This window comes from Symphalangus syndactylus, chromosome 14 (assembly GCF_028878055.3).
Source record: "Symphalangus syndactylus isolate Jambi chromosome 14, NHGRI_mSymSyn1-v2.1_pri, whole genome shotgun sequence".
In the NCBI taxonomy this organism is placed as follows: domain Eukaryota; kingdom Metazoa; phylum Chordata; class Mammalia; order Primates; family Hylobatidae; genus Symphalangus; species Symphalangus syndactylus.
Window position 1 is genome coordinate 37,334,565 of NC_072436.2, and position 27,996 is coordinate 37,362,560.

Sequence of the window (27,996 nt, forward strand, 5' to 3'; positions counted from 1 at the left end):
TACCCCATGGGGCTACTGTCAGGGTTAAGAGAAATAATGTATGCAAACTTTCAATACAACATCTGACATAAAGCACACTTGTAAATTTTGTGTCAATAAACATACTTATTTTTATTATGGTAAATGGATCTAAGTTTTGCCTTTAGGTCTGGGGATCAGGGCACAGATCCTGTGTCCCTCTGGCACCTAGCAGCACACTGCCAATGACTACTCAGAGTGACAGACATCAGTTCAGACGGGAACCCCAGAGAGCATTTAGCTACCATCCTTCTTCTTCTTCTTTTTTTTTTTCTTTTTTAGTGTGAACAACCAATTTTGCTTAAAATTCTGGGACATAGAGCAAGTTTATATCACAGAAAAGCAAATGGATTAAAAGAATATCAGAAATTATTTTATTTTCTTTTATTTTGAGACAGAGTCTTGCTCTATCACCCAGGCTGGAGTGCAGTGGCACAATCACAGCTCACTGCAGCCTCAACCACCTGGGCTCAAGTGATCCTCCTGCCTCAGGCTCCCTACACCCTGAGTAGCTGGGACTACAGGCATGTACCACCATGCCTGGCTGGTTTGTTTTGTTTTTTTTTTTTTTTTTTTTTTGGTGTGTAGAGACAAGGTCTTGCTATGTTACCCAGGCTAGAGATCCTTTTAAAATGCGTTTCTGCTAGGTTGCTGGGCCATCACCTCTCCTTTGTTTCCTTCTTCTCTACCAGCTTCTCTGGATTCCATCTGTTTCTGATACTGAGAAGTTTGCTACCTAGCTAGCCTTCAACCTCTTTGTTTTATGAATGGGAAGGCTGGGATCCAGACAGGGCAAGTGACTCACCCAATGTCACAGAGCTGTTAAATGGCAGAGCCACGATTGAATTGGGCCATGACTATTTTCCTACATGACATATTAAAACGAGTTTGAACCTCGGTTTCCTCCCCGGCAAAACAGAGATACTAATGCCCACCTCCCCAGTTCGCTTTGAAATACAGAATCAAGGGCCAGGCCAGTGATGGAGAAGACCAGGTGAGATGAGACATGGTAACCACCACAGCCTGCAGTAACTGGGCCAGGTGGGGCTAGGCAGATCAGGGAGCACAGGCCCTGGGGGTAGCCACCTCTCAGCTTGGCTGATGCTGCCCCGATGGAATCATCTTGCAGTGCCAGATCTTCTGACTCTTCAAGAGAAGCCCAAAATTTGGATTTTGGTGCCACATCTCTCTATTTAAGTAGATTCAAATTTAAAACACCACAAGCTAAACAAGCAATATGCAGGCTGATTTCAGCCAGAAGCCACCATGTTTGTGACCTTGTATCCAACAACAGATGTGAAGCCATTTGCAAACTGCCAAGTAGCAGACTAATGGGAAGGAAAGGCTGACCCACAGTGACTAGAATGATCTATCTACCCAGGAAGCTTCTGCAAATTCTCCCGGGAGCAGTGCTTCCACCTGAGTGACTTCACCCAGCCTTACCTACTGCCAGGAAGGCCACAACCACAGTTGATCTCATCCTGCTGCCAGCCCAGTGGCAGCAGCTTAGATGCCTGGCTGTCAGCTGAGAAATTTGCCCATGCCTTATAGGGAAACCACCTCCCCACCCAGAGTCTCATTAAACTGGATGAATTGCCTCCAGGAACGTGCTGAGCCTCAGTCTCACCGTGGAAGACACTGCAGGGCTGGGCTGGCTCAGGCTGACCTCAGAGTTTGGATCCCAGCCTCTCTTGAGGTAAGGCACGTTTTGAGACAGGGTCTTGCTCTGTTGCCCGGGCTAGAGTGCAGTGGCCTGATCTTGGCTCAGGAGGCTGAGGTGGGAGGATTGATTGAGCCCAACAAGCAGATGCTCCATCTTCCCACCTCAGCCTGCTGAGTAGCTGGGACTGCAGACATGCCCCACCATACCCAGCTAATTTTTCTATTTTTTCTAGAGATGAGGTCTCACTATGTTGCCCAGCCTGGCCTCAAACTCCTGAGCTCAAGCTATCCACCCACCTCTGTCTCCCAAGGTGCTAGGATTATAGGCATGAGCCACTGTGCCCAGGCTGGAGGCAGTTCTTAAGGCTCTGGCCTCTTTCCTCCTTAGTCTCCTGTCCTCACGAGCTCTTCACCATAAACATCAAAGACCCTGCAGGGGCCTTGAGACCCTGGAGGGTCTAAGAGGGTGTATCTAGCTCAGAGTAGCCAGGACTCTTAGAAATGTAGAAGATGGGATGGTATGAACAATCAGGGAAGCTGCCTGCCAGGAGGGTGAGCCCCTCTCTGCTCCATGGACCCTGGGAAGCACAGTCCCATGGCCAAGGTCACTCAGCCCAGAAAGGGCTGAGTGATACCCCCAAGTCACATCCAGTCCAGGGCCAGATAGTGTTGCTGGCACTATGGTGCCATCATGCTTGTCTGGCACCAACCACTGACTTGCTGGGTAACCTGCACAGCCTGCCTAGCTTCAGGTTACAATTTTATCATCTGGGGAAGAGACAAGTAATGTCCACCTGTATGACTGCTGCATTAATTAAATTATGAAGCCTTACATGAGAAATGCTATGAGGCGAAACTCCAGCTGTTTCCCTCAGTGGTGACCCACATCCGGCTCACAGTGCCAGCTCACTCAAGACCAGATGATAGAGTGCACCTGTTGAGTGAATAAAGAACGGCATGGCATAACAGCTGCTGCATAGAGGGTACTCAGTAAAGTGTTTTATACCCTCATGGATACCAAAACTCTTTGGTGGACGCTGGTGGTTTTGGATAGCCCACAGGGCCAGGTTTAGTATTGGTAACAGGACCCAGATGTTCTCTGGGTCACCATCCCAGTGCCATGTGCTTGGACAACTGATCTTATCCCCAGATCCAGGGTGGGTCTTGGCTGGTTTCAGTCAAACACATCCCATGCCCATGCCATAGGGAGTGGCTCAATGACAAGTATGTGACCAAAATCAGGAGAGCTAAAGGCTTGCTAGGGGCTTCAGGGAAAAAGCTTCCTTGTCTCCCGTAGGAGATGCTCTCTCTCTGGGAGAGGTGCCTTCTTTCTGCTGGACACAAATGAGGGCTTCAAGGCCCCCAGAAGCCACTAGCAGCCAGGGGAGCCAGGCTTAGGCTGAAACAGGCACCAACCAAAGAGTACAGATGAGACACCAGAAAACCTGCTGCTCTGGTGACACTCTTGAGCTGCCAGATCAAGCCTCACTTGAAATCAGCACCATTCTAGACTTTTAAGATGTGTGAGCCAGCCTCAGTTGTATTACTTTTTCTAAAACCAAAAGAATTTTAACTGATATGCCTGCAAACCTAAAAAATAATCAAAAGGGGCCAGGCGCAGTGGCTCACACCTGTAATCCTAGCACTTTGGGAGGCTGAGGCAGGTGGATCACCTGAGGTCAGGAGTTCAAGACCAGCCTAGCCAACATAGTGAAACCCCATCTCTACTAAAAATACAAAAAAAAAAAAAAATTAGCCAGGTGTGGTTGTGGGTGCCTGTAATCCCAGCTATTTGGGAGGCTGAGGTAGGAGAATCACTTGAACCCGGGAGGCAGAGGTTGCAGTAAGCCAAGATCGCACCATTGCACTCCAGCCCGGGCAACAACAACAACAACAACAACAACAACAACAAAAAATCAAAAGGGCCAGGCATGGTGGCTCATGCCTGTAATCCCAGCACTTTGGGAGGCCGAGGCGGGCAGATCACCTGAGGTCAGGAGTTCAAGACCAGCCTGGCCAACATGGTGAAACCCTATCTCTACTAAAAATATAAAAATTAGCTGGGCATGGTGGTGCATGCCTGTAATCCCAGCTACTCAGGAGGCTGAGGCAGGAGAATCACTTGAACCCAGGAGGCGGAGGTTGCAGTGGGCCAAGATCATGCCATTGCACTCCAGCCTGGGCAACAGAGTGAAACTCCATCTCAAAAAAATAATAATAATAATCAAAAGGAGACCATGGTTTTGGGCAGTATCGGACAAGATACCCTGACTTACTGTCCCACTGAAAACAGTGAAAAATTCTGGATTCAAAAAAATTGTAAATCTTTTACCAAGTGGTTGAGTTTGGCATCACCAATTGTGAGACAGTCTGACACTCTGACCTCCTGACAGGACGCAGTCGAGGGTGCACCTCCTCATCAATGTGGTGGTGTTGCCACAATTGTCAGACCTGGGTCTAATCATTAGGACGAGTCTGACACATGCAGAACACTCTCCACACAGCCGACCTGGACTCTTCAATAAATCGGGGCAACTATTCTAGGTTGGTCAAAAGACATAACAGCCAAATTCAGTGTGTGAACTCTAATTGCATCCCAATAGAAACAGGAAAAAAAAAATCAATAAAGGATTTTTTTTTACAAATTTGGGTTAATCTGAGTATGGACCTCATGCTGGATAAAGGTGAGGAATTAGAGTTGAATTTCTTAGGGTGGTAATGGTTTCTGACTGTACAGAACAGTGAGTGATTCTTAAAGTATAATCTACAGACTCCCAAGGGATCTCAAGACCCTTTCAGGGGATCCCTAAAACCCCTTCAGAGTGTCCATGAGGTCAATTTCAACAATATTACCAAGACATTTGCCTTTTCGCTGTGTTGAATTTGCACTGATGGTGCAAAACCAATGAAAGGTAAAACTGCCACTAGTACTTTGCATGAATCACAGCAGTAGCACCAAACTCCATCTGTCATCACTGTGTTCTTCACCATAATACAATAGGGGGAAAAAAAATCTTGTTCCATTTAAGAATGTCATAGATGATATAGTAAAAATCATCACTTTCATTAAATCCAGACCCTTGAGTACGGATGTTCTTATCATTCTGTGATGAAATAAGTAGCACTCATACAGTGTTTCTGCTGCATACTAAAGTATAATGATTGTCTAGAGGAAAAGCACTTGTGTCACTGAGTTGTGTGCTGAATTATCCCCGTTTTTCATGGAACACCAGTTATTTGAATGACTGATGAACTACGGTTATTCAGATCTGGGTATCTTGTAATCCTTTTCTAGAGAAATGATTGATCTCATCAGAAAAAACAAACAGTATTTGTTGCTATGATGAGATTTGAGATTTTAAGCAAAAATTAGAATTTTGGATATTTTTATCCACTACCATTAACTTAACAGTATCCCAATACTTGAAGGCATTTCTGATGAAATCAACAGTGATATTAATGCATAAGGATTTTGGATATTATACAACAAAATGTGTCAACATTTGAAGATCTGCATCTATTTGGTGAACCAATAGTTTCCAAATGACCAATGCATAATGTTAAAAATCATACAGAAAAGATCCACTCAAACTATAAGATAGACCAACCACCACTAATAAGGTTTCAGATTCCACATTGAAATTAACCTTGATACAAAAAAGACTTATAAAAATGTACAGTACTCTCTTCTTGACATTATTTTGCCTTTTTTCTGGAAAAAGTAGTTTTCTTTCCTTTTCTTTTTTTCTTTTTCTTTTTTTTTTTTGAGATAGAGTCTTGCTCTGTCACCCAGACTGGAGTGCAGTGGTGTGATCTCGGCCCACTGCAACCTCCGCCTCCCCGGTTCAAGCAATTCTCTGCCTCAGCCTCCCGAGTAGCTGGGATTACAGGTCTGTGCCACCACTCCCGGCTAATTTTTGTATTTTTAGTAGAGACGGGGTTTCACCATGTTGGCCAGGCTGGTCTCGATCTCCTGACCTTAGGTGATCCACTTGTCTTGGCGTTCAAAAGTGCTGGGATTACAGGCGTGAGCCACTGCACCCGGCCAAGACCAACAAGTTTGAGAACCACTGGTACAGGAGGGTAATCTTGTCCTTGAGTGACATACTTTAGTATTTGGGGTGAGGCAGCATGACGTCTGCAGCCTCCTTTCAGATGGTTAGACAAGAGGGAAATGTTTGTATTTATATAAAAAAAGATGTAGTGGATGTGCCAAGGTAAGAATAATGCAAGTATTTATCGTACTGTTCTTTCAACTTTTATACAGGTTTCCAAACAAAACAAAAAGTGTAATCAATATAAATAATATTTGTAAACATATTGATATTCAATATCAGTGTAAAATGCTTTAGAGGCCAAAAGCAAAGTAAAAGTGGAGTCCCAGAAAGGTAAATTAAGGGCACTTGCTAACTGAAGCACTGAATTTCAAATTACAGGGTTGACAGAGTGTCAAGTACAGGAGACATAGTCTAGGGCAATGCTTCTTAAACTTCAGTCTGCATAAGATAGCCTGGAGAGTATATTAACACACAGATTCCTGGGCCCTAACCTCAGATATTCTCATTCAGTAGGTCTGGACGGGGCGAGGCTGAGAGTTTACAATTCTATTAAACTCCTAGGTGAGGTAATGGTATGGTCCGCAGACCACATTTTGAGTAACACTGGCCCAGGGCATCCTTCTATAAAGCTTGGACCGTAGTATGGATTAAATTGTTGCTCAAAAAGATATATTGAAGTCCTAATCCCCAATACCTGTGAATGTGATCTTACTTAAAAATAGGGTCTTGGCCAGGCACAGTAGCTCACACCTGTACTCCCAGCACTTTGGGAGGCCGAGATGGACAGATCACTTGAGGCCAGGAATTTGAGACCAGCCTGGCCAACATGGCAAACCCCCATCTCTACTAAAAATACAAAACTTAGCTGGGCATGGTGGTGTGCACCTGTGGTTCCAGCTACTTGGGAGGCTGAGGCATGAGAATCACTTGAACCCAGGAGGCAATGGTTGCAGTGAGCCAAGATCATGCCACTGCACTCCAGCCTGGGTGACAGAGTGAGACTCTGCCAAAGAAGAAAAGAAGGAAAAAAAAAGAAGAAAAGAAAAGAAAAAGAAAAGGGTCTTTGCAGATATAACCAAGCTAAGGTGAGGTCATTAGGTTAAGGTGGCCCCTAATCCAATATTGACTAGTGTCCTTATAAAAGAGGAAAAGAGACAGACACAGGGAGAACACCATGTGACAATGGAGGTAGAGATTAAAGTGACGCATTTACAAGCCAAAGAAGGGCGAGGCTTGCTGACAACCTCCAGAAGCTAAGAGAAAGGCAGGGAACAGATTCTTCTCTACAGACTTCAGAGAGAGCATGGTACACCCTGATTTCAGACTTCTAGTCTGCAGAACTGTGAGATAATAAGTTTTTGTCAGTTTAAGCCACTCAGTTTGAGGCACTGTGTGCCGGCAGCACCAGGAAACTAGCCCCCAAAGCACTACATCATCAGTAAAAGGGTGAAGAGAGAGAAGCCTGCTGCAATCACTAAAGGTTAAAGTAAAAACACCCATTCTCTAGTCATAGCAGCAGGTGAAGAGGAAACCGTATTTCCCCTGAAAACTTGTAACCACTAACCTCATCCTCACATAAGTTTGCAGCCCAAATTTACACTACCAACGTGGTCAAAATTTTAAAATCTCAAGAAATTACTTTTCAGTAGTCCAATATTGGTAGTGTCCCTAGACACCTAACTGAAGCAAATGCAAATCTTCCCTGGAGGAATTCACCTTTGATCCATGCCTAAAGAACTCCTACAGATGAAATCCCAAGGAATACAAGCTCACAGTGAAAAAAAAGAAAAAATTACAAGATACATAACGCACCTTGATTGGGAGCCACCAGAAAAAAAGAGATCTAAATTGCCCCTGAAAAATAGTTTAGATGCTAGAATTATCAGACTCCGAACATAACATAAATATGTTTAATATGTTTAAAGGAATAAAAAGGAATTTAAAATATGTAGAAGGAACAGACATCATAAAATATGGCCAGTTTTGAAACAGAACTAAATAGAATTTTTAGAATCTAATAATTAAAAAATTGTAAATCAACGGATATGTTTAGCAGCTGATTAGACATGGCTGAGGAGACAGATGTGCACACAATTATTCATAATGCAGCAGTGACAGAAAAATAAATCAGAAATAAGAAATGAAGAGACTTTTTGAGACAGTTTCACTCTTGTTGCCCAGACTGGAGTGCAATGGCACGATCTTGGCTCACAGCAACCTCCGCCTCCTGGGTTCAAGCGATTCTCTTGCCTCAGCCTCCTGAGTAGCTGGGATTACAGGCACCCGCCACCAAGTCTGGCTAATTTTTGTATTTTGTAGAGACGGGATTTTGCCATGTTGACCAGGCTGGTCTCGAACTGCTGACCTCAGGTAATCTGCCCACCTTGGCCTCCCAAAGAAGTGCTGGAATTACAGGTGTGAGCCACCGCACCCGGCCGAAATGAAGAGACTTGAAAGACAGAGTAGGAACATCTAACACATGTCTAATGAGAGTGCTAGAAGAAGAGGGGAGAAGGAATACGGTGCAGAAGCAATATTATAAACTGTAAATAAATTTGAAAAATTACAGAAATGAATTAAGTCGTAAAATAATATTGATCTGAAAAGATCAAATAAACCTATAACCATTAAATAAATTGAATCAGTAGTTTAAAATCTTCCTGTTGAAAAAGCCCCTGGCTCTGAGCAGTTTACTGGCATATTCTACTAACCATTTAAGAAAGACATCCAATATTACACACACTATCTCAGAGTACAGAAAAAGATGAGATACCCCCAACTTAGTTTATGAGGCTAGCACAATCTTGATACCAAAACCATACAAAAATAACATAGCCAATACCACTCACAAACATAGCTTAAAAAAAAATCCTAAATATTAGCAAATCACCTCCAGGATCATTTTAACTAGAAAAAAGAAAAAACAACTTTATGACCAAATTGGGTTTATCCAGGAAGGCAAGTTTAGTTTAATGGTAAAATTAATTAATGCAATTTATCACTTAGATTAAAGACCAAAAAGAAATCACATTGTCTCAATGAAAGCGTTAGATAAAACATAATTATCATTCATTGTGAAAACTCTTAGCAAACTATCACTTGAGAGTGACAAAATATATTTCCGAAAATCCTACGGCAAGCATGATACTTTATGGAAAATGTTGAAGCATTCCTTTTTAAGTCAGGAACAAGACAAGAGTGTCTGCCTCACCAATTTTAGTCATCATGCACCATCCAAACCAGGGCAAAATGGGGAAATAAAAAAGAATAATGACCAGAAAGGCACAATGCCACACTGTTCTCAAATGACATGACTATTTATCTGGAAAACCAAAAAGAACCTACAGGTAAGCAAGGTTGTATTCTTCCAACAGTTGGGAGATGAAATTTTATTAAGATACTAAATACACTGGCTTCAACAAATATCAAATACCTGGGAATAAATCTAACAAATGATGTGTATGACATTTATAGCAAAATTATAAAATCTTATTGAAAGTCATTAAAGAAGACCCAAATAAATAAAGGTAGACACCATATATATGGAGTGCAACAAACATATTAAGAACATCAATATTAGCCAGGCATGGTGGCTCATGTCAGTAACCCCAGCACTTTGGGAGGCCGAGGTGGGGGGATTTCTTGAGGCCAGGAGTTCAAGACCAGCCTGGGCAACAGAGACAGAATCTATCTCTAAAAATAAAAAATTGTTTTTTTGACAGAGTCTTGCTCTGTCACCCTGGCTGGAATGCAGTGGCACCATCACAGCTCACTGCAGCCTTGACCTCCTGAGTTTAAGCAATCCTTCCACCTCAGCCTCCTGAGTAGCTGGGACCAGAGCTACTCTTGACCTCCTGGGTGCAAGAGATTCTCCTGCCCTGGCTCAGCCTCCCAGGTAACTGGGACCACAGGTGTGTGCCACCATGCCTGGCTAATTTTTGTATTTATTTTGGTAGAGACAGGTTTTCAGCACGTTGTCCAGGCTGGTCTCGAACTTCTAGGCTCAAGGAATCCACATGCCTCGGCCTCCCAAAGTGCTAGGATTACAAGCATGTATCACTGCACCTGGCCCTCAATTTTTTTTTTTTTAATTATCTGGGCGTGGTGGTGCACACCTATAGTCCTAACTACTCGAGAGGCTGAGACCAGAAGGATCCCTTAAGCTCAGGAGTCTGAGGCTGCAGTACACTTCCCCACTGCACTTCAGCCTGGGCAACAGAGTGAGAGGCTGTCTCTAAAAAAATAAAAGGCCTCACACCTGGGAGGCCAAGCAGAGGTGGGAGAATTGCTTAATGTCAGGAGTTCAAGACTAGCATGAGCAAAACAGTGAGAACATAGTGAGACAATGTCTCTACAAAAAAAATTCAAAAATTAGCCATGCACAGTGGTGCACACCTGTGGTCCCAGCTACCTGGGAGGCTGAGCCAGGGCAGGAGAACCTCTTGCACCCAGGAGGTCAAGACTGCAGTAGGCCATGATTGTGCCACTGCACTCCAGCCTTGGCAACAGAGCCAGACTCCGTTTCCAAAAATTAAAAATAAAGAACATCAATATTCTATTGTTTCGTACATTCAGTGCTAGTCCAATAAAAATGACAACAGATTTGTATGTTTGTGTATGTGCTATAACACATAACTCTAAGCTAGTTCTAAACATGTATTATGGGAGAAGAAAGCACTAAGGCAGGGCCCCCAACCCCTAGGCTGCAGACAGGGACGGAGACTGGTCCGTGGCCTGTTAGGAACCTGGCTGCACAGCAGGAGGTGAGCAGCAGCATTACCACCTGAGCTCCGCCTCCCGTCAGATCAGCAGCGGCATTAGATTTTCACAGGAGCGCTAATCCTATTGTGAACTGCACATGCGAGAGACCTAGGTTGCACAGCTCCTCATGATAATCTAACTAATGCCTGATGATCTGAGATGGAACAGTTTCATCCTAAAACTGCCCCCCCAACCCCCATCCATGGAAAAACTGTCTTCTATGAAACTAGTCCCTGGTGCCAGAAAGGCTGGGGACCACTGCACTAAGGCATTCTTGAAGGAGAACAAGGTGGGGAATTTGCCATGACAGACATCAAGACTTTTCATAAAGTTCTGGTAACTAACACAGCGTGGCACTGTGGCAGGCAGACGAACTACTCTATGGTACAGAAAGAAGGGCCCAGAAACAGGCCTGCACATTATAGAAACTCACTTTATGACAGGGCTGGGCATTGCAGGTCTGAAGAGAAAGCATGAACTTTTGAATAAATAGAAACAGGCTTTTCATGTGAAGAAAAAAGAAAAAAAGAAAAAAAATTAGACTGCTGTTTCATATCATATATAAAAATCAACTCAAGATAGATTAAGAAATTAAATGTGAACAGAAAAACTAGAAAACTGCTAGGAGCAATATGGAAGAATAATTTCACAATTTTATTTTCCTAGGACACAAAAAGCACAAACTATAAGCGAAAAAAATGCTATCTATTGCATTAATATTAAGAACTTCTGTTTATCAACGTAGACTATAAAAAAGATGATAAAATAAATCACAGACTGGGAGAAGACATTCGTAACACATAAATGACAGGAGCTTAGCATCCAGAAGAGTTAAAGAACTCCTACAAATCAGTAAGATAAGGACAAGAGAAAAACTGGCAAGACTTGAGCAGGCACTTCACAGAAGAGAGAACATGAATGGCCAATAAACATATGAAAAGATGCTCAGTCTCATGAGTGTTCAGGAAAATGCAAATTAAATCCATAAAGAGATTCCACTTGGTACCCATCAGACTGGCAAAAATTCTAAGTGTGAGAATATCAAGTGATGGTAAAGACACGGTGTAAATGGAATCGCACCCACTGCTGAAAGAAAACGGGCTTGGAGAAGAGTTTATGAAGAACAAATGGTGGAGCACTTGCCAAGGCGGACATCAAGAATTTTCATCACGCTATGTAATTACAACAGTGTGGTGTTGGTGCAGGGTCAGTCAAAGTGATCAATGACACAGGATAAAAAGCCCCAGGATAGGCCCCCTTTTCTATGGAAACTTAATTTATGTTATTTGGTCAAGTAGTAGATGCAACTATCCTCTGCCTCGGCCAGACTAACCCTAACAAAACCTGTGAAAAGTTATCCCAGGAAACACAAGAATGCTCACTGCAGCACTCTTTCCGAGAGAGTGCAAAAGAAAAATCTAGAAAAACCTAAACATTCATCAAGAGTTTGCCTGATAAGTACATTGTGGTATATTCATACAATAAAGGTAGTGTTCTAGTTCATAAACTGGTGGTGAGTAAATGAGTGTTCACTGTACTATTATCCATTATTCCCTAACCACCTTTTCTTTATAAATAGTCTTTTCTATTGACTCATTAATTACTTTTTGCAAATCAAGGAGAGCCCAGAAACGGAGACAAAATAAGATGTTAGAAGCCAAGTGCAGTGGCTCACACCTATAATCCCAGCAACTTGGGAGGCTGAGGTAAGAGGATTGCTGGAAGACAGGAGTTCAAGGCTGAAGTGAGCTATGATCTCACCACTGTACTCCAATCTGGGCAACAGAGTGAGATCCTGTCTTTTAAACAAAAATTAAAAAAAAAAAGATAAAGACGTTAGAACATCAAAGTGTTCCCTTGTGTGTTTCCCCTTTCTTTAGGCTGTTCTTAGATGAACTCTCCTCAGCCTGGAGGCAGTAAGGCCTGTGATCTTGGGTGTGGTCAGCTGAGTAATGGCCTGCAAAGATATCCAGGTCCTAATTCCTAAAACCAGTGAATGTTACCTTATAAGGCAAAAGGGACTTTGCAGGTAGAATTAAATTAAGGGTTTTGAGATGGGGAGATTATCCTGGATTATTCAAATGGGCCCTATTTGATTTGTGATTAAATGTGATTAAATGTAATCACAAGTGTCCTAAGAGGAAGATGTAAGGGCAGAACAGAAGACAGAGTGATCACAGAAGCAGAGACTAGAGTAATGCAGCCACGAGAAATACCAGCAGCCACCAGAAGCTGGAAGAAGCAAGGAATGGAGCATCCCCTGGAACTTCCACAAGGAACCAGCATTGCCAACATCTTGATTTTAGCCCCAAAAGAGTCATTTCAGACTTCTGACTTCCAGAACTGTGACAGAATAAACCTCTGTTGTTTTAAACCACTAAATTCATGGTTACCTGTTACAGCAGCAATCATAGGCTAATACAGTGGGAAAAGATGCTTGACTTCACTCACCTCTTCGTCTCAGATTGTTTTCCACTTAGCACACCCTGTCCTCTGCCTTCTCTTCTCTCCAACATTGGATGCCACAGTGTCCCCCCAGTAGGAAGACAAAGCAGTGGTTTAATTCCTTCATATGTAAGACATACCACTTCCCCTGCTGAAAGGGCTTATCCCTACAATTTCCAACCAAAACCAGACAAGTCATTCACACACACCCACAAAATATCCACCCAATGGAAACAGCACTGGGCAGGCAGAGGGACACCTGAATTCAAGTCCCAGTCTCCCAGTGACTGGCTATGTGACCTCATAAACTTCTCAAAGATGGAATCAGAACTTATTCGTCTTTATATCCCTGGTGCCTGGCAGGCATCAAATGGTCAAAAAAATGAGCAGTACATCAATGAATAAATTGACCAAGCTATGAATCAATCAATCAATCTTGAGCAAGGATAGAAGTCCTAATCACTGAAAAAGGAAATATTTTTAATAGCTCTTTTCTCTCTCTTCCTCAACCAGTATAAGGAAAAAGATTAAAATCATAAAGTTTTGGTCAGGCACAGTGGCTCATGCCTGTAATCCCAGCACTTTGGGGTGCCAAGGCGGGCAGATCACCTGAGGTCAGGAGTTCAAGACCAGCCTGACCAAAATGGTGAAACCCCGTCTCCACTAAAAATACAGAATTAGCCAGGCATGGTGGTGCGTGCCTGTAATCCCAGCTACTCAGGAGGCTGAGGCAGGAGAATCGCCTGAACCAGGGAGGCAAAGGTTGCAGTGGGCCAAGATCATGCCACTGCACTCCAGCCTGGGCGACAAGAGTAAAACTCCATCTCAAAAAAAAAAAAAAAAAAAAAGAAAAAAATCTTAAAGTTTTAGGGTTGGACAGTTTTAGGGTTGGAAGCCAGGAGCTCCCTGCCTCACAAGGCAGCCCAGTGCTGTCAGTGCAAACTACTGGAAACCTTTTCCCTCCAACAAGCCAAAAATTTATCTTCTAGCCACCCACCGGTTCTAGTCCAATTCTCTAACCATATAAAACAAGCTTACTCTCTTTCTCACATTAAAACATTTTCAGAACGTGGACACCTGGCCTTAAGTCTTGGCCTAGTCAATCAGGCTAGTGATTTTCACAGATCACCTATCTCTGTGGGTCCCCATCTTCCTTGTCTGTTGAACAAGGGCACGACATCACCAAGACTCCTTCTAGCTCTAAGACGCAGTGTGAAAAACACCACCTTCTTGGCATTTAGTCCTTCACTGTTTTAACCTATTCATTGGATTTTTCATGTCAACTTTTTTGCTTCCAGAAGTGCTTCTTTTCCACATGGGCCTATTTCCCTCCCCAAGGATATGCTATTTTCTTATATTTTCAATTCTTTGCTTTATTTCTTTTTTCATTTTAAAAAAGACTTATTCTAAGGTCTCTAACTGGTAGCTCTATTATAGAAATAATATATATTATTAATATATGTATGTGCAAAGGCTGCTGGATGGGACAAGCTTGCCACCTTCTAAGAATAGTGAGGAGGCTGGAGCCAAGTGAGAGAGGGGAGGCCACTGCAAGGTAAGGTCAGAGCGTGGGCAGGAACCAGACCTCGTTGAGTGTTGTTGACAATGGTAAGGAGTTTGAGTTTTACTCTTAGTGAGATGGAGCAGTTTTTAAATAGCAGGGGAAAGATGGCCTATCTTACTTTTTTTTTTTTTTTTTTTTTGGAGACGGGGCCTCGCTGTTGCCCAGGCTGGAGTGCAGTGTCACAATTTCGGCTCACTACAAGCTCTGCCTCCCGGGTTCACGCCATTCTCCTGCCTCAGCCTCCTGAGTAGCTGGGACTACAGGTGCCCGCCACCACCCCCGGCTAATTTTTTGTATTTTTAGTGGAGACAGGGTTTCACCGTGTTAGCCAGGATGGTCTCGATCTCCTGATCTCATGATCTGCCCGCCTCGGCCTCTCAAAGTGCTGGGATCACAGGGGTGAGCCATCACGCCCGGCCCTATCTTACATTTTAATGAGATCACTGGAGGGACAGGAATAGAAGCAGAGAAAACAGTCAGGAGGGTTTTCAATGGTCCAGGAGAGCAACAGTATTTGGTTGGAGCAGGGTGGCAGTGGTGGAGGTGGGAGTCATGGGTAGACAGGTGAGTATTTTGAAGGCAGAGTTAGGAGAACTTGCTGAGAGCCTGGATTCCACAACACACAGCCTGAAGTGTGCACAGATCCTGCTGGATCCTGCAACTCCCTCAGGAGGAGCACATGTGGACTCGTGGTTCTCAACCTCATGTGCTCATGAGAAAAAGTCCTTGCATGTTCTTGGAAATCCAGTGTGAATCTCCGGCATCAGCTGGCCAGGCTCACTAGCCTCTTTCTCAAGGCAGGTTGTATTCCCTCTCCTCTGAGCAGTGTGACCCACTCAGCCCAATATTCTGTCTGACAGGCCTAGCTTTGGCAGTCTAAGCCCCAGTTGTGACAAGACAATTTTACACTGATCACAATTAGGCAGCCCATCTGTGAAAGTAAGACAGGAGGCAAGGCCCAGTGGCTCATGCCTGTAATCCCAGCACTTTGGGAGGCCAAGGTGAGGAATCACGAGGTCAGGAGATCGAGACCATCCTGGCCAACATGGTGAAACCCCGTCTCTACTAAAATACAAAAAATTAGCTGGGTGTGGTGGCGGGCACCTGTAGTCCCAGCTACTCGGGAGACTGAGGCAGGGGAATTGCTTGAACCCGGGAGGTGGAGATTGCAGTGAGCCAAGATGGTGCCACTGCACTCCAGCCTGGCGACAGAGTAAGACTCCGTCTTAAAAAAGAAAAAAAAGAAAAAAGAAAGTGAGACAGGAGGGCTCCCTTGACCCCTCTGTGGGACTTGTGACAGGGGTGTGGCTTGCTTATTCGGCCTGCAGTGCTCAAACCCCTTGTAGGAAGAGAAGCATGCAGGTGAGCAGGTGCCAGGGCTGGGGTGAGCACTTTTGGGCTCTGGTCCCATGGCAGCGTCTAGGGGTGTGTTACAATTAATGCTGTTTTAGCAGTTGCCATCTGCAGATGGCTGTTAACCAGCTCAGTGGAGAGTTAGGGTGACAGACTTTTACACCCTGCCCTCTTGGTATCTGGGTTCCAGGAAGAACCCGGCATCCTGGAAGAATCCAGTCACACAGAAGGATGGTGAATGTGAAGATTTTATTGAGTGATAGAGGTGGCTCTCAGCGAGATGGGGAGCTGGAAAGGGGATACAGACAGTGGGAAGATAATCTTCCCCTGGAGTGCGGCCATCCCTGGCCGAACTCCTCTCAACGTTCAGATGCTTCTCTTCTCTCCTCTGCCATGCCACTCTGCTTCTCTGCCAGTGGAGTTTGGGGTTTTTATGGATACAGGATGCAGGGTGTGGTGGGCCAGAGTGGTTTTGGAAAAAGCAACGTTTGGGCAGGAAAACAGGGATAACTGTTCTCATTTAGGGCCACAGTTTCCAGGCTTGAGGGTGGGGCCTTTGCCAGGGAACTACCCAGTACTTCTACCCAGTACTTCCCTGCCCCCTGTCCGTAACAAAAGATTCTTGGTTGGGCACTGGGTTGACAGAGCCCAGGTATGCTATTTAGAACTCATAAAAAGTTGGGGTCAGAACCTCTCAGAACCAGAAAGCATGAATGACAGTCTAGCACAAATGGTGGCCTGCAATTGAATCCCAGGTCCCAGGTCCACAGCCAATAATGAGGATCTCAGGCAAGTCCATCTCTTTTCAATTCACAGGGGACATGATGGCACCCTGTCTCCTGATTCAGCCCTTCTCAGGCTTTATGGGGATCTTGTTAAAATGCAGATTCACTAGGCCTGGGACTCTGCATTACTAACTACTCCAGTAATGCCAATGCTGCTGGTGCACAGATCACACTCTGAGGATTGAGGTCCTGACTCATTCACCATCCAACACGCACTCGCTGGGCACCTACTGCATATGAGAAACTGTGAGGGAGACAAAGCAGATGTGGTCTATAAGGGGATATCAATGCACAGACCACCATAGCACCAGGAACAAAGTGACAATGCCACTCTGGGGCTCCAGAGGACAGAAATCTTTCTTGGTTAGGGGACCTAAGGGAGGCTTTGTGGAGAAAGGTAGAGACACATATGGAGAGTGTAGTAAAAGCCAGAGGGCACCTTCCAAGGCTTTAGCTATGGAATGGCATCGGTTCTTTGTTAATTGCTAATTTCTCCTCAGACTTAAGACCTCCTTTCTTGACTCACAAACAGAATAAAGGGACTAAAAGGGAAGTGAGAGAGATATTTCTAGTGTAGAGATTCAAGCAGTATGTCAGGATTCTCCCAGCTGCACAATACCATATTATGCCAAGGACATTTCTAGGTTTGCAAAGCTGGTTAGGAGTCATTCATTCAATATATATGGTGGTCATTAGGGCTGTTCTTTAGTGAAGAGTGTAATTCCCCATCCACTTGAATTCAGGTTTGGCCAATGACATGTGAGCAGAAATGGCACGTTATCATCTCCAAGTGCAGGTACTTATGAGCCAGTATGTGACTCTCTATTTTTCTCTCCCTACCACAGTGAATCCTGGTGTGTGTGTGTGTGTGTGTGTGTGTGTGTGTGTGTTTTGAGACAGGGTCTCACTCTGTTGTTTAGGCTCAGCGCAGTGGCGTGATCTTGGCTCACTGCAACCTCCAGCTGCCAGGCTCAAGTGATCCTCCCACCTCATCCTCCAAGTAGCTGGGACCACAGGTGCACACCACCACACCCAGCTAATTTTTGTATTTTTTGGAGAGATGGGGTTTTGCCATGTTGCCCAGACTGGTCTCAAACTCCTGGACTCAAGTGATCTGTCCACCTCTGCCTCCCAAAGTGCTGGGATTACACAGTGAGTCACCATGCCCAGCCAGAATCCTGATGTCTTATAATGATAAGACAAAGGAAATCCAGTCAGCCTGGGACTCTGAGTGAATGCGATGAGCAGAGTACCCCTGCCAACCCACAGTGAACAGGCAGCAGAAAGCAAGAAATAAACCTTTGTTTTCTTGAGCCACTGGGATTTGGGAGTTGTTCCTGCAGCATACCCCAGTCCATCCTAACAACAAATATTTAATTGGTTATAAGCATCATTTAAAGTTTTCATTCTAGGATATGGGACAGCTTATGGCATCAAAACAGCAGCTGCAGGAACTGGGGCCCGAGCAACCAGAACCAAGACTCTCTTGTGCCAGCCTCTTTCTCTCACCCAAGTCTCATCTCCATTTATTTTTGCTTTGCTGTATTCTTCACTTTTGCTTATGGACTTTCTCCATGTATGCCAGGTGCTTTAGATGCCTCAGCCCTAACTTCATATCTTTCCAACTCTGGGCCCCATAGGCAAGGCTATTCTCCCTCAGCTCCAAATCAAGAAACCCTGGGGAAGGATCTCAGTTTGGGTCACCTGCCCACCTCTGGACCAATATCCGTGCCCAGGGAAATGCACATCTAGCCCTGGGTCACATGCTGACTTCTGTGGCTGAGTGGAGGGAGGCAGGATGGAGCATGTTACCAGAAGGGAATGGAAAACTAGTTTTGCAGCCCAAAGTACTATCCAGAGTCCCCTACAAAGAGGGGGAAAGGATATACACACATAAGTATGCAGGAGAATGCCTAAGGCAGACTTTAACTGAGCTGTGATCAGTGAAAGGAAAAAAAAAAGGTGGGGGGGCGGGGAATGTAGTGTAGCTATGCATGATAGTCCTAAGAGGAAAGAGAAGAAGGGCAAGACAGCCTCTAGGCTGGACAGCTCCCTACAGTGGCAACAGGAGGCACCTTTGTCCTAGAACTGCCAGGTGACTGACAAGGCCACCGGGAGAGAGAGAGATGGGATGTCAGGAGGAGATGTTAACTCAAATAACAGATGCTCTCTGTTTACTAATCTAATAAATCTGACAATGGGGCAGACCTTTTCTGATCAGGAATGAGCTAAGAGTGGAAGAGCAAATACTGAACCAATACATGTGCCCCATTGCCATCTTCCCTGCATAAAGCACTCTTGGGACTCCTTCCCCACTAAGCCTAACTCAGCTTCTTGCTCCTCAAGACAGTGTCCTAGGCAGCCTCACATTAATCATAAGAGATGAACCTCACTTGCCATCCCGGTCTGGGTACCCATGCATGCTTGAAGGCCTATACCAAATTACCTTTCAAGATTCCTTTTGAAATCCCTACTGTGTGCCAAATAGTTGGTCCTCAATCTATATTTCCTTTTTCCCTGTATTCCCATGGAAGCCCCAGTGTGACTTAAAAAACCCAAAGTGAAAATAATGTGCTTCTGTATAAAGACAGATGAGATCTGAAAATTCAGAATAAATACTCTGAATATAATGATCCAACTTCTAGTTCCTCAAGAATCCCAATTCCCTTCCCAAGGCCCAGAATCGAGAGGAAAACATCCTTAGTGCCCAAGTGCACCCGCTCCTTACTTCTTGTTGGGGGTTGGAAAAACACCCCTAGACTAAGAATTCTGGTAACCAGCTGGGCATGTGTGTGGCTCATCCCTGGCAGTGAAATTCCAAAGGTGCCACATGCTATGGCTGCTGCACTGCCATGTCTCTCCTTTCCCTAGTCTCCCAAACTTTCCTGGAAACACACACACACAGACACACACAAACACACACACACACACACACACACGCTCACTCACAAACACTCATATGTACACAAAACAACAGCCTCACTAAGTGGCCAAAGAGGACCTGACTCCCCCTTCCCTCATTCTCCCCAGGGCTCCTCCTCCCCCGACATAATACACCCTCCAAAAAAGATAGCTGGCTTCAGAAGGAAGTGGGGAGACTGACCCAGTAATAATTAGGTGAGACCCTCACTTGTCAGCTAACCTCAAATAAGACACAGTGGGAAGAAGTGCATGAAAGCTTCTTCTCAGCAGGCAGGCAGGATTAGCAAACAAAGAAACAGGGCAGCTCAACAGCGGAGAAATCTAAGCTGATATTTTTCACTTCCTTGAGGATACTCCTCCTGTTTATAAATAAACGTGATGCATACAGGCCAGCTGGAGAAGGAAGGGACCTAGAGGAACACTGACTCTTGGAGCTCTTAGGACCTGCAAGGTGACTGTGGCCAAAAACCTGTCTCTTAGACAGGGAGCTGGCTCAGGTGGATGGGAGTTGCCCTTAGGACTGTGACAGTGAGTCAGACCAGCACTGGGACTAGAACATATGTCTGTTGCCTACTAGCCTAACATCTTTCCTTTCACAATTCAACTGAAACATTTACCCAGCTCCCACAGTGTACTACGGCACGGTGCCAGGAAATCAATCCTCAACCAACTGGAACCCTCCATTAACTGAATCAGTTTCCTGCATGCCACATTTTAAAAGCAGGCCCCAAAGAAAGGCTAGCTTATATTTAAGGACTTACAATCTTTTCTTTTTTTTCCATTTGTTTTGCAACAGTTGGGGAACATCTTGAGGACCATCCACATTCCTCCGAGCCCCATCCATTTTCACATCCCTGACCCAGGACAGACTTCATGCTCCACATCCCAGTCCTGGAACTTAGCCAGATCTTCAGCCATCAAACTAAGACTCTGTCTTGATCATCACACTGTATTTTCTAAAAACTAATATTTTTTAAAATGTGCAATGTGGAAATAAAATGTTTTCTGCACAGCCATTAGTTATTCGGAAAATTTTGTGGACTTAGAACTCTCTTTTCCCCATGTAGTGAGTTGGGGTTTTAGTCTACTAATCCCATAAGGGGTGAGAAGCTCTTGATCCTTTCAGCCAACGTTCTGGGCCTTGGCCAAGACAAGGCAATACCTGCTCCTTACAATAATGCTTCAAAAATGGCATATTCTTCCAAGAAGTCACAGAGCAACGTTGGTGTCCCCCCATCCAAAAGGGTGCACAAAAACATGCTCTCCTCAGTTTGAAATTCATTCATGCCTAGGCCTTGAGTTGAGTGTAAAGAAAATGAAAGCAGGCAAGTCCTAAATAAGCCCCTGTGTCCCATGAAGGTATCAACCAGGTTCTGAGTGCTATTGCACTGAGTATCTCTTCCTTAATTCTTTACAGGCTGAGCCAAGGAAGTTAGGAGAAAGAGAGCTGGCAAGAAAGAAGCATCTCAAACTGGTCCTCACTCTAAGAGCCTCACCCGTGGGCACAAGCCTGTCTTGATGCCTGCTGACCTCCATCCCCAGGGGACAGCACTAGCCAGCCACTCTGCTTGTCCCCAGGGCCTGGGATTTCCTTCAACACAACCAACCTTCACTCAGTGCATTCAGGTGCCAGGTACTTCGTGAAAGACCCATGGCAGGGGAAAAGGGGTTGTAAAGGGAAACAAGCCATAATCGCTTTCTTCAAAATGCTCACGGCCAGTAGCAACAGAGACAACCGTGAGCCCTGGCTGGCTGTCCCTGGAGGCCATCAGCTTGTCGTGATACCTCTGGTCGGATGGTTGGGAGCACACAAAGACAGGAAGACACTCCCTCTCTAGCCTCAGAACACAGTGATAGGTCTTCCTTACATGTTCTTTGATGTGACAGAGGCTTACAAATCCATGAAAAGATTGGTTACACAAAACGTGACTCATGGATAAAATCATAGGATGCTCCCATACCAGAGGTCTAGGGAGCTTGAAAGAGATCAGTTTTTCTCAGTGGGGAGTGAAGGTGGAAAAAGCACTGGACTGGACTAAAAATCCAGAGCCTGTTTTCTTTACCAGCTCATCTTGTGTCCCTGAGCAAGGCATATTTCCTCTGCAGTTTTACAGATGAGGGGGAGGGCTAGATCAGTTGTTTTTATTAGCAGTAAAACACATATATTTTTCTGAATTGTATTTTATCTAGAACCCCAATATATAAGACAAACAAAAAGGGAACTGCTTGGGTTGAATCAGGGATGAGGAGCCCAGAGCCCATCTGCTCAGGCTGGGTGGCCCTCGGGGAACCCGGTTTGAAAACCGCAGGATTAAATTAAGTCTGAGAGCCCCTCTCATTGGGTTCCTGGGGAGGACAGAAGGAAGGACTCATCATTGATTTAGTGCTCTCCGTGGTGCTTGGCAATTTATATATCAAGTGTCATGGAAATCTTTGCAACAGCAACATGAGGTTAACTAGCTGTGGACTAGCATCTGCTGTGATCTGAGTTGTGAACTGGGATCTTCTGGGAAGAGGCAAAACTGGAATTTGAACCACGGGTGTTCTGACTCCAAACACAGTATTCCCCCTCTTGATAAGAAGTTCCTCAAGGTATGTGGAGCGTAGAATATTGGGCTGAATCAATAATATCCTTGAATTACAAATATATGTACATATATGCATACAGGAAAATTTCTTGAAGAATATGCCCTCCATCATTATTATTAGTTATCTCTGTGTGGTGGAAATGTGGATGATTTTCAGTTTATCTTTTCTAATTTTCCTGTAATTAACAAATATTGTCTTCATGGAACAGGTATTGTTTATTAAAAATGATATTCATAACTCATAATCAATATGCTTATGCTGGGTTTCTTTTTTTTTTTTTTTTGAGGCGGAGTCTCGCTCTGTCGCCCAGGCTGGAGTGCAGTGGCGCAATCTCGGCTCACTGCAAGCTGCACCTCCCGGGTTCACGCCGTTCTCCTGCCTCAGCCTCCCGAGTAGCTGGGACTACAGGCGCCCGCCACCACGCCCGGCTAATTTTTTTGTATTTTTAGTAGAGACGGGGTTTCACCGTGGTCTCGATCTCCTGACCTCGTGATCCGCCCGCCTCGGCCTCCCAAAGTGCTGGGATTACAAGCGTGAGCCACCGTGCCCGGCCTATGCTGGGTTTCTACAGGGAATTAGGGACTGGGGGATAAGTGGTATCCCTGACCTTTTGGATTTGATAGTGGAAGTAACAATCGCAAATCCCATCAACTCTCCTTGGGCCACAGAATGCTGTTCATTTAAATTCTCTGAAGTCTCGGTTCTAGGGAGTGTGGTTGTTTTAGAAAGCAACAGCACATCCCTGAGACACCTCCCAAATATATGCCTCTCCTCTCCACCCCCAACAGTTGCCCATTGTAAAAAAGGGGGAGGGGCCGGGCACAGTAGCTCATGCCTGTAATCCCAGAACTTTGGGAGGCCGAAGCAGGCGGATCACTAGGTCAGGAGTTCAAGACCAGGCTGGGGCCGGGCGCGGTGGCTCAAGCCTGTAATCCCAGCACTTTGGGAGGCCGAGGCGGGCGGATCACGAGGTCAGGAGATCGAGACCATCCTGGCTAACACGGTGAAACCCCATCTCTACTGAAAAATACAAAAAAATTAGCCGGGCGAGGTGGCGGGTGCCTGTAGTCCCAGCTACACGGGAGGCTGAGGCAGGAGAATGGCGTGAACCCCAGGGGACGGAGACTGCAGTGAGCCGAGATCGCGCCACTGCACTCCAGCCTGGGTGAAAGAGCGAGACTCCTTCTCAAAAAAAAAAAAAAAAAAAAAAAAGACCAGGCTGGCCAACATAATGAAACCCCGTCTCTACTAAAAATACAAAAACTAGCTGGGCGTGGTGGCGGGCGCTTGTAATCCCAGCTACTCGGGAGGCTGAGGCAGGAGAATCGCTTGAACCCAAGAGGCAGAGGCTTCAGTGAGCCGAGACTGTGCCACTGCACTCTCCAGCCTGGACGACAGAACGAGACTCAGTCTCAAAAAAAAAAAAAAAAAAAAAAAAAGGAAAAAAGGGCAGGGGTGAGGGAGGTGCTAATAAAACTAATGATAGTCACATGACCCAGGACCAGATGCCCTCACTCCCAGCCCAGCAGGACCTACAGAGAGCCCACCAGCCAGGCCAGCTCAACTCTCCAGCCCCACCCTTAGGGCTCCCCAGAAGCCACTGGCAATATGGATCCCAGAGAGGAAACACCACCCTGAAGGCAAGACAGTGTTGGTCAGGCATGAGGCAGGGCAAGGCGTGTCAGCCACTTCCCTTATTATTCATGTAGGCTTTGCCGGCAGAAATCTTCTAAATATTTAACATGCCACCTCAAGGTGCAGCGCAAACCCCCCGCAGTCAGGAACAGCTGTGGAGAGGCCTTCACGGAATGACTTGGGGGCTGAAAGGCACAGACACTGGCTTTGGGAGGAAAGCCCTGAATGGTGGCGGGAGACAATGCTGAGATCCACTTCGGAAGGGAAAATCAGTAAAGAAGTGAAGGGAGATGGGAGGTGTTTCAAAACGTGGAGAGTGATGGTGCACAATCACTGGGATCCAGAGCCCCGCGTTCTCAGACAAAGAAAAAGCCCGAGGTACGGGCCACCCTCCTCCCCGCCTTAGACTCCCCACACCCATTTCAGCCCCTGCTAGCTAGAGCAGGTGGCAAATCTGTTCTGACTCAGGCCAGGACGGTTAGTGAAGAACAGGGACTTGGAACAGCCACGTCAATCTCCAAAGGAGAATAAATCCACCGGGGAAGCTCTTCAAACATCTACGGGTCCTGGGGCTTGAAAGAGAAAATCGGCCCCCACGCCCACCCCCAATGACTTCACACAGACCTCACCCCAGATGACTGCGCTCTCCTGCAAGGCTTGGGAGGTGTCATCGCCACCATGCGGGTGGCTGTCACTTGAAAATTTCACGTGCACTCCTGGAGGTACCTGCCCCTGTCTCTCAATCCCCTGCAAAAGGAGTCGGAGCCGGGGGCTCCAGACGTTTACTCCAAGATTCACATGCGTCTTCCCATGTCCCACCTGCCTTTGCCGCTGTCGATGTAGGCATCTAAAAAGGAGGATTTTTCCAACCCCACTGGGAGCCCCGCCTCTGCCTCTCCACCCGTTCCGCGCTGACCCTCCAGGCAGCGCCCCTGGTTCGTCAGCGCTGTCCTTTCCACCTGACAAAAGCTGGGACGGCGGGGCGCGGCGCCCGGCGACCGCACATTTCTCCCAAAGGAGAGAGACGCGTGTCCCCGCGGCGCGCCCATTCGGGGCCTCCGCAAATCAACCGAGCTGGGGAACAAAGCGGCCGGGGCGCGGCAAGACACAGCCCCCACTGAACCCCCGAGCGCCCCAGCCCTCGCAGTCCCGGCCCAGCTCCCCGCAAGCGGGCGCCGGCGCCTGCTGCCTCCTGGGCAGCAGCCGCGTCCTGCGCCGCCCGTCAGCCCGCAGGCGTCCTCGGCGGCTACTGTACCTGCTAAATTTAGCTGCGCCGGGTATTAATAGCCCGAGCCACTGGGGCCGGGCTCTGCAGGGGCGCGCGCAGCCCGGGGCCGGGGGCGGGGAGGGAGGGGACGGAGGGGCGCGGGGGAGAAGTCCACTTACACCACCAGCCTGGAGATGATCCATGACACCATGGCGGGCAGGCGGGCGGGCGAGGCCCGGGCGGCGCGGGTCGGCTAGGCTGCGGGCGGCGCGGGCTGCTGCGGCGTTCCCGGCACGTCCGTCAGCTCACGGCAGCCGCCGCCAGACTGAGCGCGCCCGCCGCCCTGCCCGGCGTTGGCGCGTTGGCGCAGCCGCGGCACGTTCTGGCGGCGGCGGCGGCCCCAGCCCCCCGGGGCTCGGCGGGCCCGCAGCGATTGGGCGGTGAGCCGGTCAGGGCACCCGCGGGCCCGCCCCGCCCCGCTCGCCCCGGCCCCCGGCTGAAGACGGGCGCGTCCTGCGCGCTCCCCGGGGCACCGGCCCCGCCAAGGGAACCCTGCGGCGGCCCCGTTTGCAGGGCAGGGACCCGGGTGCCGCCCCATCCTCAGCGTTTCAGCGGAGAAACTGAAGGCCGAATCTGGACCTCGGGAATCTGTCTGCACCTGTCTAGGTGGGATGCTGTCATCCCTCATTCAGCTAGTGCGTTAGCCTCATAAACGGTTTACCTGGATCCAGACCTAACCTCTTCAGTCTGTCCCTTGCTCAGCACTTTCCGCATAAGAAACAAACCTGGGCGCTTGCCTCCCTACTTAAAATTCTACAGAGTCCCTATATGATCGTGGTACCTGCCTAGAACCGTGTTGCCAAGACCATTTCCCCAAATAGTCCTCTAATTCTTTTCCCTCCAGGCATCTTGGACTCAAATATTTGCTGTTTCTTCTTCCCTGTCCGTACACGCCACGCCTCATCGTCCTGCCTTGGTTTGATTCAGCTCCTTCTTCAAGGCTGGGCTGAAGGGCTACTTCCTCCTAGGGAAGGCCTTTTCTTGGGGGCTGCTCCGGGCCCCAGGAGGAGACTAGAACCTGCGACTGTATAGTACTAGTGCCCCGCTGAGCCACGTTGAAGTCTTAGGCAAAAGGGAACTTGTGCACCCTATATAAACGTTTTTATGTATTTTTTTAAATACCGTATTAAACATTATGGTTTTTTTTTTTTTATGAGACGGAGTCCCGCTCTGGGGGGCAGCGTAGCGATGTCGGCTCACTGCAAGCTCCGCCTCCCAGGTTCAAGCGATTCTTCTGCCTCAGCCTCATGAGTAGCTGGGATTACAGGAGTGCGCCACCACGCCCAGCTAATTTTTGTATTTTTAGTAGAGTCGGGGTTTCACCATGTTGGCCAGGCTGGTCTCAAACTCCTGACCTCGTGATCCGCCCGCCTCGGCCTCCCAAAGTGCTGAGATTACAGGAGTGAGCCACCTATTATGTATTTTAATTGCTGAATTTTATGGCACCTCTTAAATGTTGCACCCTCACTGAGCGCCTCAGTCTGCTCACCCTAGTCCCGGCCGCAGATAGTACATTATTCTGTTACACTGGAAACACTTTGTCCTGTACTCCTCGGCTCTGCTGCTGCTTTTCCCACCCTCCGATAGCTTAGGTTCTGCGTGGTGCTCTCAGTGCCCTGTCCTTTGCTGATGATGGTGTCATGTATAATTCAGTGTCAGATGTGAGAAGCGCAGGAGACAGCTTAGTACCCTCAGATGTAGCAGAATCTGTGAGTGCGTGTGCCTGGTATAGGCAGAAGAAAGACTTCACGGACAACAAAGGAACTGCAGCTGAGACATGCTCTCATATCTCAGGTCTCCAAAGAACCCATAAAATAGCTGTAATGTAGCAGTTTTTTCATGCTGCCTTGACCCAGTTTTGAGGCTCAGGCTGGAGGCTGGTCAGTTCCCCTTCTCCAGCAGTCTATTAACCCCATACCCCCAACCACTTCCGTTAGCAGGCTCTCACACGCGGGACACTATACACCTGCCCAGGGCTAGGCACCAAACAACTAGTTACAGCCCCTGTACTTCAGAACCCGCTGAAATTATCCAAATTAGCCTATCCTATATCTGCTTGCCTTATTTCACTCTTTCCTTCCCTCAGAAACCATGATAAAGATGTTTATCCACAATTCCCCTCTCTCCCTCTCTCTGTGACAGACCCTGGCCCTGAGTGGCCCTGCATGGTGTGCTGTGATCTCTCCAGGAAACTGTGGATATAAAAAGCTCTAAAACTCTTTCCAGCTTCTCTCTCTTGATCTGTGTCTGGCCCCACCATATCTCACTCAAGGTAAGGTTATACGGGTAAAACAATGCTCCACAGGGAAAAGCTTTCCATACTTTTCATGTGCGTCCGTGTGAAGAGACCACCAAACAGGCTTTGTGTGAGCAATAAAGCTTTTAATCACCTGGGTGCAGGCGGGCTGAGTCCGAAAAGAGAGTCAGCAAAGGGTGGTGGATTATCATTAGGTCTTACAGGTTTTGGGATAGGCGGTGGAGTTAGGAGCAATGTTTTGGGGGCAGGGGTGGATCTCTCAAAGTACATTCTCAAGGGTAGGGAGAATTACAAAGAAACTTCTTAAGGGTGGGGGAGATTATAAAGTACATTGATCAGTTAGGGTGGGGCAGGAACAAATCACAATGGTGGAATGTCATCAGTTAAGGCTATTTTTACTTCTTTTGTGGATCTGCAGTTACTTCAGGCCATCTGGATGCATACGTGCAAGTCACAGGGGATGCAATGGCTTGGCTTGGGCTCAGAGGCCTGACAATACTTACTAGGCAGAGAGAACACCAAAGCTAGATCAGGACACTACCCAGCACAGAGGACCTTCCTGAGAGCTCCCTTCCCCTCCATCCATACCCCTCACCTATACTCCCTGGGTCAGAAACGCTGTTACCCATCTTGCAGGGGGAGCAGCAGAGGGATGGACTACTGTGGTTCAAAGAGACCCT

The 27,996-nt window shown here is 46.8% G+C and overlaps 1 protein-coding gene across 4 annotated transcripts in view; it reads right to left on the reverse strand.

Annotated features, from left to right (window-relative positions):
• The window catches only part of REEP1 (receptor accessory protein 1), a 123,930-nt gene extending 98,549 nt beyond the window's left edge, over positions 1-25,381 (reverse strand). For 2 of the 4 annotated variants that reach the window (XM_055243966.2, XM_055243962.2), the window contains exon 1: positions 25,179-25,373. In XM_055243966.2, the coding sequence (XP_055099941.1) occupies positions 25,179-25,210 (32 nt within the window). In that variant the 5' untranslated portion in view covers positions 25,211-25,373. Of the gene's footprint in view, positions 1-25,178 lie in introns of all 4 variants that reach the window. The other 2 variants (XM_055243963.2, XM_055243961.2) reach the window with 2 other exon arrangements.
• Positions 25,382-27,996: the final 2,615 nt, after the last annotated feature.